Source organism: Lissotriton helveticus, chromosome 5_1 (assembly GCF_964261635.1).
Source record: "Lissotriton helveticus chromosome 5_1, aLisHel1.1, whole genome shotgun sequence".
Taxonomy (NCBI): domain Eukaryota; kingdom Metazoa; phylum Chordata; class Amphibia; order Caudata; family Salamandridae; genus Lissotriton; species Lissotriton helveticus.
Window position 1 is genome coordinate 1,186,633,522 of NC_136065.1, and position 9,261 is coordinate 1,186,642,782.

At 43.6% G+C, this 9,261-nt stretch overlaps 1 protein-coding gene across 1 annotated transcript in view; it reads left to right on the plus strand.

Moving 5' to 3' along the window:
* The window catches only part of LOC144753533 (pancreatic triacylglycerol lipase-like), a 163,946-nt gene extending 160,061 nt beyond the window's left edge, over nt 1-3,885 (plus strand). The window contains exon 13 of the mRNA XM_078641188.1: nt 3,755-3,885. Within this exon, the coding sequence (XP_078497314.1) occupies nt 3,755-3,818 (64 nt within the window). The 3' untranslated portion in view covers nt 3,819-3,885. The remainder of the gene's footprint in view (nt 1-3,754) is intronic.
* Nucleotides 3,886-9,261: the final 5,376 nt, after the last annotated feature.

Genomic DNA, 9,261 nt, shown 5'->3' on the forward strand with positions numbered 1-9,261 from the left:
TCTTGTCCGGATTCAACTTGAGATGATTCGTGATCATCCAATCCGAAATGAAGATTAGGGTGGAACTAAGAAAAGAGGGAGAGTCAGGAGTGGACAGGTCAAAGATGAGCTGAAGGTCATCCGCGTAATTGTACACGGAGACCCCCAGCTCCTGAAGAGAAAGAATAAGAGGGTAGATATAAAGATTAAAAAGAAGAGGGGAAAGAGAGGAACCATGAGGAACTCCACACACTAGAGGGCGGGGAGGAGCGGAGAATCCTGCAAGATGGACTGCCTGGGTTCTGCCCTGGAGGAAGGATGCTATCCAAGAGAGTGCAACACCTCTAATGCCGGCTGCACTGACACGGTCGAGAAGAATGGCGTGGTCGACCGTGTCGAACGCAGCCGACAGGTCGAGGAGCACCAACGCCTGGGGAAGGCCAAGGTCCGCCTTGCCCTTGAGCTCATCCAAAACAGTGGTGACAACAGTCTCTGTGGAATGGCCAGGGCGGAAACCCGCCTGATGGGAAGCTAAGAGGCAGTGTTCCTCAATGTGGGAGGACAGACAGGAGGTGACATGTCTTTCCAAGATCTTTCCCAGGTAGGGGAGAAGGGAGATGGGCCTAAAATTAGGGGGTGAAGAGGGATCCAAGCCCGGTTTTTTTATGATAAGGAGGACTATTGCGGTTTTAAAGGAGGAAGGGACGGAACCAAGGGCCAGGGAGGAGTTAAGCAAGGTGAGAGGAGGTCCAGGACAGGAGGTGAAGAGAGTTTGAAGGATTCGAGCCGGGGCACAGTCAGCTGGAGAGCCGGACTTAACCTTAGCAAGCAAAAGAAAAAATTGATCATAGGTGATAGGGAGAAAATAATCCAGCAGCACAGGCGGCGGAGGGGGAGAAAAGGTAACTTGAATTTGAGAGACTGTGGAAATGTTGTTTTTGATGGCAGTAATCTTGTCAATAAAATAATTATTAAGAGTGAGGCAAAAAGACTGAGATGGGGCAGAACTGATATTTGTGCGGTCAGAGGTAGCAAGCTGCTTGACCAGAGAGAAGATCTCACGGGGTTTATTAATAGAGAGAGCTGTTTTGGCCGACACAATAGCTTTCTTATAGCTGTTCAGTAAGAGTTTGTACCTAGAGCGGAGCAAGGGACAGTATTTGCGTCTCCAATGGCGCTCCGAGCGCCTGAGACTGAGTTTGAGATCTTTAAGTTCGCTCGTGAACCATCTCTTGGCGTCGTGAGGCCGGACAGATTTGACTTTCTTAAGGGGAGCAGCGATGTCACAGGAAGAAGAAAGCCAAGAGCTGATAACATCAGCTTGGGATTCAAGAGGGAGATCCGTCAAATCAGGTGCTGTAGAGGCCAGGGAAGAGGAAAGAAGTGCGAGGTCCGTCTTGCTCCAACATCGGACGGACACATTCTTAGTAAAAGGGGTTTTAACAGGGGAGGCGGAAAAAATACTAAAAGAAATCATAAAGTGATCCGACCAGATACAGGGAAGGATAGAGGGAAGGGAAATTTGGCGGCGCAATGACCAAATTTGGTCTAGAATATGGCCCTTGTCATGGGTAGGGACAGTGATGTGAGGAGAGAAGTTCAGTGACTGAAGAGTGGCAGGGGAGAAATCCAACTGATTGAGCTCGTAGTCAGCTCCTGTTTGTAAAGCCCAAAGTGGGCGTGGCCAGGGAGAGTGGGCGTGGCTGGGGGAGCGGCTCGCTGAAGGCGGCGAGCAAGGGATCCTGGGGCCGCTGCAGCGTCTGCCTCGGCTGCGCGGGAAACTGACAGGCAAGGGAGAAGTCCCTGAATGAAGGGTAAGTTTAAATAAAAAGCGCGAGGCGAGCGCTGTGCAAAACAAATATTTTTAAAATAATCAGGGCTTCAAAATGTAGCTCCCGCGGAAGGCAGGGGAGAAATCCAACTGATTGAGCTCGTAGTCAGCTTCTGTTTGTAAAGCCCAAAGTGGGCATGGCCAGGGAGAGTGGGCGTGGCTGGGGGAGCGGCTCGCTGAAGGCGGCAAGCAAGGGATCCTGGGGCCGCTGCAGCGTCTGCCTCGGCTGCGCGGGAAACTGACAGGCAAGGGAGAAGTCCCTGAATGAAGGGTAAGTTTAAATAAAAAGCGCGAGGCGAGCGCTGTGCAAAACAAATATTTTTAAAATAATCAGGGCTTCAAAATGTAGCTCCCGCGGAAGGCAGGGGAGAAATCCAACTGATTGAGCTCGTAGTCAGCTCCTGTTTGTAAAGCCCAAAGTGGGCGTGGCCAGGGAGAGTGGGCGTGGCTGGGGGAGCGGCTCGCTGAAGGCGGCGAGCAAGGGATCCTGGGACCGCTGCAGCGTCTGCCTCGGCTGCGCGGGAAACTGACAGGCAAGGGAGAAGTCCCTGAATGAAGGGTAAGTTTAAATAAAAAGCGCGAGGCGATCGCTGTGCAAAACAAATATTTTTAAAATAATCAGGGCTTCAAAATGTAGCTCCCGCGGAAGGCACGGGAGAAATCCAACTGATTGAGCTCGTAGTCAGCTCCTGTTTGTAAAGCCCAAAGTGGGCGTGGCCAGGGAGAGTGGGCGTGGCTGGGGGAGCGGCTCGCTGAAGGCGGCGAGCAAGGGATCCTGGGGCCGCTGCAGCGTCTGTCTCGGCTGCGCGGGAAACTGACAGGCAAGGGAGAAGTCCCTGAATGAAGGGTAAGTTTAAATAAAAAGCGCGAGGCGAGCCCTGTGCAAAACAAATATTTTTAAAATAATCAGGGCTTCAAAATGTAGCTCCTGCGGAAGGCAGGGGAGAAATCCAACTCTGCACAAGGGGAGAAGTGTTTCACCATTTTAAATTTAGGCAGCAAGGCCCACTGTGGTATTTATTGCGGTAAGTCACCCAGGAAATGCATTTAAACAGGGTAAGATTACCCCTGGGACTTTTCTCTATTGGTTAAAAAGTGTCCAGGAGTCACACCCACCTATCCCCCCTGCCCCCCACCCACCCATATGGTACTCCCAGGCATTAATGTGGCACCCCTGGGCACCTTCTTCAGAACACTACAGGATTTGTGAAAGATAGAAGAAGGACTGCACCTGTCATGACCTCCAAGTGCTGTTCATGGGGTCCTGTTACTCTTGACTGTGTCAAAGTGTACTTCTCCAAACATCCTGAGGAATCTGGGACTTAGAAATGTTTGGCTCCAAAGACACCCAGAGAACCGGGACAAACCTGCTTAGTCAATCTGATGATTGTGCGTTGCCAATGGGAGGAAGTTTCAGGTTGCTTTGCTCAAAGCTTTTCTGTAGCTGCAAACCCGTTTTAGCTGGATTTCGCAGAGAGGGTATCTGGCCTTGTGGAGCCCTACTCGGCTACAACTTGCAACATTTCTTTGCTGCAAATCAAATGATGCCCACTTTCTACAAAACATTGGTAGATATATTTGAGTTAAACACTTGTCAGTATAATACATCTCTATGTCTCGTTCATGTTACATGAGACACGTTTCAATTGGATGTCAGTTTGTTTGGGGCATAGTCAAATCCAAATTAACTCAATATGTCTTGAAGGCCAGTGTTGAGTGGGACCCTGCTTTACATATTTTTTTTTAATTGCAAGTTAATTTTCCAGCATGTTTCATGGAACAATTTGTGATTGTAAATTCACATGCACAATGCAGCAATTTTCCTCATATGAAGCCATGGATATATAGCTGTGAACTACTGTGATTGTCAGGCTAATAACTGATATTGTATTTTGGCACATGAAATATTAGTTTGTCTAAATGTACCTTTTCTTTTGCTTCTAGATCAAAATTCTGTGGCAGCGAGACAGTGAGAGAGAACATTCTGCAGACGTTAACTGCCTGCTAAAATAGAGGGAAATCGGACTGCAGCTGTGTATTAAAACATATAGAAATAAAATATTTTTGCCTTTTAATTTGTGATCTGTTAATATGTGCTAGGTTTATACACTAGTTCTGGGGCACTAAAAGGTGTTGCTATTGCATTCAGTATGCTTCAAGAGCAAAGATTTGTCAACGTGTTGCTCAGTGCTTTCTTTTCATTCATGAAATTAAATTTCTTTTTATAATACCTAAACGGTATGCCTCAACTTTGAACAGTAATACAATGAACAGTTATTGCAAACACACCATCTTGCTGCCAATAGTTGTTTTTGTCACCTGGCTATTACTTGCATTATCGACCATGAAGGATTTTAACCTGTGACCTGCCGTGAATCTGCTGCGGATACACGTGTCTCTGCAGTAGGCCTTTCACTATCATACTATCTTTTGCTGCAGTTGATGGAGTAAAACCATACCCCAACATTTTAGACATCCCAAAATTTCGACAACTTACATTTCTACCTAACACTGTTCTCCTAAACATTGAATTGCATGCCAAAGTACCTCCCAGACATCAATTAGCAGAGTAAAACAGTTTAATAAGTAATGGACCCACCCAGTAACTGAGTTATAGATCAATGAAAAGTTAAAGGGTTTTATTACAAAATTAAAAAAATAAGTGGCAGAGAATCAATGCCATGAAGGCTCCCAAATGCAAAGTTACACAAAGAATGGAAAATCAGAAAACCATTCTAAGTCCCAAATGAGCAGCAATATTAGAAAGAAATCAGGGCAGGGTCCTTATCAGAACAGGACAGCCTACAAAAATCTCTGGCTCATCCCCAAAATCCAGGGGTTCTTATACTCAATTTTTGCATAACAGATTGAAAAAAAGTTGACGTTCCTGTGGTGTGGACAAAAACATAATTGCTTCAGCAAATCAGAATACATAATTACTTTACACATAAACACCATCCTATCATGTAGTTCCCACTAATCCATAGGATCTGCACATTTGTTCGACAACATAAACTTTGTGTGAGGTACCTAGACTGATTTCGGGCAGCTAGCTTGCAGTGCCACCATAAGCCGAGCTAACCTTACCAGGGAGCGAATGGATTCGGGCAACCAATGAACATAATATCCCTGACCTCTCAGGGATCGTGGAAACAGATCAGAACCTTTTGGTCAGTCACTTGTGCTTATTTGTGCTTAGAGAAATATACAGAGAATACACAGTGGGACGTTTTCAATATATTTATTGAACCAATGTTATTCTTGTATAGAATACATGTGCTGCGATAATCAGTAGACAGAAGCAGATGAAAGGGACTACAAGCACCAAAAGCGTAAATAATAGATATAGTTCTACCTTGGTGATAGAAAAGTGTATATATGTAGGCATATAAACAAGGAAGTAATCAGGCATACTCCTACTATGCAAACCCTACTCTACATATACCTAGAGTGTGTATAGGTGTGAAGCCAAGAATCCCCACAAGGGACGATCCAACTCCATTATCAGGTGGGATAGAATGTTGGAGCCCATCTTGGTCACAAACTGGACACCCCCTCCCGGAGATGTCAGACCGCTGCATGGTAAAGTCTCAGCATGTAGGGACCCTCGGTGTCAGCTGAAGTGAATCCTTTGCTAATCTTTTGGGATGCTCATTATTTATAATAGAAACAGCCGCGGGCCGTGGAGGGAGTTACGGTGGGACAGGGAGGCGGGGAGAGGGAGGGGCAGGGTGGAGGGTGCTAAAAACCGGCATATGGATAATTGCAGGTAAGTAAACAATTTAATTAATAAAACAAATTTGGTAGTGCGCCTTGCATCGCAAAATGCGATGCAGTGAGCGCTACGAAATTCGTTTTATTAATTAAATTGCCTACTTACCTGCAATTATCCATATGCCGGTTTTTAGCACCCTCCACCCTGCCCCTCCCCCTCCCCGCCTCCCTGCCCCACCGTAACTCCCTCCACGGCCCGCGGCTGAATAGAAAGTATATTTGTGATGTACGTATAGATTAGCGATGTTATGAATATGTAGATTGCCCTGTGCCTGGTGGGTGAAGATAGAACAACATTTGTACGTAGTGCGTCAAGAGGCCTTGTTCATGGTGTTCGAGGCATATTGATAATGGTAGGCGGAGCTAGATGTATAGACAAAGTCGTTTCAGAGAAGCTAATCCAACATTGTCACACACGCAAATATGTGCAAATGGTCACGGCAGCCATGTTATTGTGCAAAATTAGGACAATGTGAGAACAATGTGTAGCTCCGTTCCTTGGGCCTAACCCGAGCACAAAACAATCCCAGTTTAAAAGAAATAGATAATAAACACCCTCCAATCTTTTGTCATCTGGAAATGTTCTAACTAATATTAAACATTAACATTAGGACCTTCTTTTGATGAATGAATCCAGTGTAAAACAAACAACTTAACGTATATCCTGAACAACTTCTCTGTGCATTTCATTCTCATTGAAATCTTCAGGAAAAGTGTACTTCATGCCTTTAAGCGTTTGAGGGTGCTGGCAATGTTCCCTCCATAATCATTTTTTGTACGAATACCATCCAGGAAACAGGGTGCTGAGCATTAGCTTAGACACCTCCTCATTTTAAATATACCATTTTATGGCAGCACACACCCCAAGCACTTCAGCTCTTGTCCTTTACAAGTAAACTTGTGCGCCTCCACTGGGCATTATAGTGTCTCTGTAGTGTTCTTATAGTTGTCCTCAGTTTAATACCCTTTTAGCCAGGAGGGGGCTCTGTGCCACACAGTCATTCGGAAACCTTTCCATGTTTCCATTTTTGCATTCTAAATAATAAATACCAACCCATATCCTGCAACACATGATGTCAGGTTGTATTATACATGTGGTTACTCTCATGGGGAATTCCAAACGTTGCCCAGTGATGGACAAATTCTGCAATAAGGTGTAAAAAGTAAGGAAATATGCCAGATCTAACAATATGTCAGATGAGAAGAAGATAGAGAACCCTGGTGTTGATCAAACTGTAGTTTAAGTGTGAGTGTCAAAAAGAATTGTAATGGTTTATGCAGATGTCATAAAGTAATTGAGGGTAAGGAAGTTCACATTATGGTGTACTTGTGCGATTGAAACACTATCATCTTGAGTGCTACTCTTGTACAGTGATTGTGTGATAGGAAATTGTTGCTTAATGATATTTACCTAGATGGGTATACAGTGCACACATTTTGGGGTACTTTTGGGTTGGCCTTGATTTTAAGTGTAAAAAAACCCATGTTATGATTTTGTGTTAAATAAACCAGATACCATTGTAGGTTGGCCACAACAAGAGAGGATTGGGTTTAAATTGGACCATACAGCGAATTCTTCTATTTACGTTGCTAAATCAGTCACTTGAGGAAAGGGCACTGAAAGGGATATTTATGTGGAGAGGTTGAAGGAGAAATTTAGCAGTGTTTTTAATAATAACTTAGGGGCATATTTACTAGGAAGTGGTCGAGCGTGGCATTAGCCACCATGGCTTATCACCGGGGTCCACCACTTCCAAAATGCATGGCTGCACTGTATTTACAAGGATATGGTGCAGCCCTGCGTTTGCCCCTGTGCATGCGCTAATTTTAGAAACGTAGTGCCAACGCAGCCACCTTTGCACCATAGTACAAGGGTGCCTGCGTTGTAGGGGAAGATTGTGTATGTGCAGGAAGGTATACCTTTCTGCACATAAACAATCTGAAATGTTATTTTTAAACGTCTGTATGTGCTGCTTAATGCAGCACATATAGAGGTTGCAAAACGTAATTTTTTTAATTGATTGTTTATGTGCAGGAAGGGTCACCTTCTTGCACATAAACAATCAATGGACTTTTGCTGTTTCTATGTGTGCTGCACAATGCAGCAAACAGAAAAACAAAAACGAGAAGGAGTGAAACATTTCTCCTCGTTGCGCCTGTTTAAGACCAAGTTTTCCCTGGTCTTAATTTTGGCGCTGCCCATATTTACCCTGCCCTTGTAAATATGGGCCAGCATCAAAATCAATGGGTTTTGCTGTGGAACGCCCACTGCAACACCCATTGCCCACCCCTTTCACAAAGTGACGTTATGGTGGTGATAGGGTCTTGCAAATATGCCCCTTAGAGAGCTACTCAGTTTTGTGTATCCTATTATCATGAAGGATGGAGTTAGCCTTGTAAGACATAGATTGAGGAAGTCCCCTTTGTCTTACAGAGGAAATCTAAAAAGAAAAATTAAATACTACTGTGCCAAGGATATCGTAGAGCTATTAGTGTTAACTCATTGGATGGCCTCAGTGGGTATTTTTCTTAAGAGTTCTGGTGAACTTCTCTGTTTTGACCTATGCAGCTTGAATATTGCCATCTTTTTTAACCGCCATTCACTTTCAAATATGCATGAGATGTTGCCCTATCTGGCAGGTATAGCTGTATTTTCTACTTTAGTCCTAGCAAGTGTGTACCATCAGATTGCTCTTGAGGAGAAGAAAAAATATCAAACTGGTTTTGTGACACACCTTTCAGTACGAACTTACCTTTCAGGCATTCTATTGATGCATCTGCTTTCCAGCGTACAATAAATTTGAAACTAGAAGGGATGGATGGTGCTGCCACCTTCCAGAATGCCAATTTGTAGTTTTTGATAGGAATTTGAAGTAACCCTTAAGAAAGTTATTCAAGCCTTGTCAGATAAGGGTGTTGCGGCATTTTACCTAGGCCCAATTATATTTGTCTGCTCTCAATATCAAATCACACCCATAAAGGATTTTGGTCCTGTGATGGACCTTTCTTATTGCGATGAAGGGTGAGGAATCAGGGTGTCAATTGTTGGTTACTTAATGAGGACCAATAATTGGTAACCAACTCACAAATTGGAAATCAAATTTAAATATACTACCCTTAAAACCATGCTGTAAATATATAGGATAGCAAAGGGAAGTCTGAACCATAGGAAGAAGTCAATCGAGGCAAGACTATACAAACCAACAGTTCTGCCATTGCTATACAGAACTATAACAGAAGAATCTGATGTTCTAAAAATAATCTATGACTATCTCCGCTATGCATTAGAATCCCAATTATTGTATGCACAGTCTCTGTGGAAAAAAACATAAAAATACAATTTAAAGAAGACTCAGACAATTTAGGGAGGTAGAAAAATAGGTTTATTTGGATATTGTCCATAAAACATTCTAAAACACATAAACAGTTACAGAGTAAATTTATTTTAAGCCCATATGACAAATCCATCGCCCCCCTACAAGAATTAATAATTAAAACTCTGTTTAACAGAAAGCAAAAAACAAGCAATTCCTACTGCCACATCTAAGCAACACATTAAGGTTGAATTCATTATTGTATTAAACAGATTTAGAATTTAATGCAATAGTCAGCAGTTTAAGCACATTTGTCATGAGTCTCAATAAGCAGTCCCAGAATGTAGTATAAAATCACACATA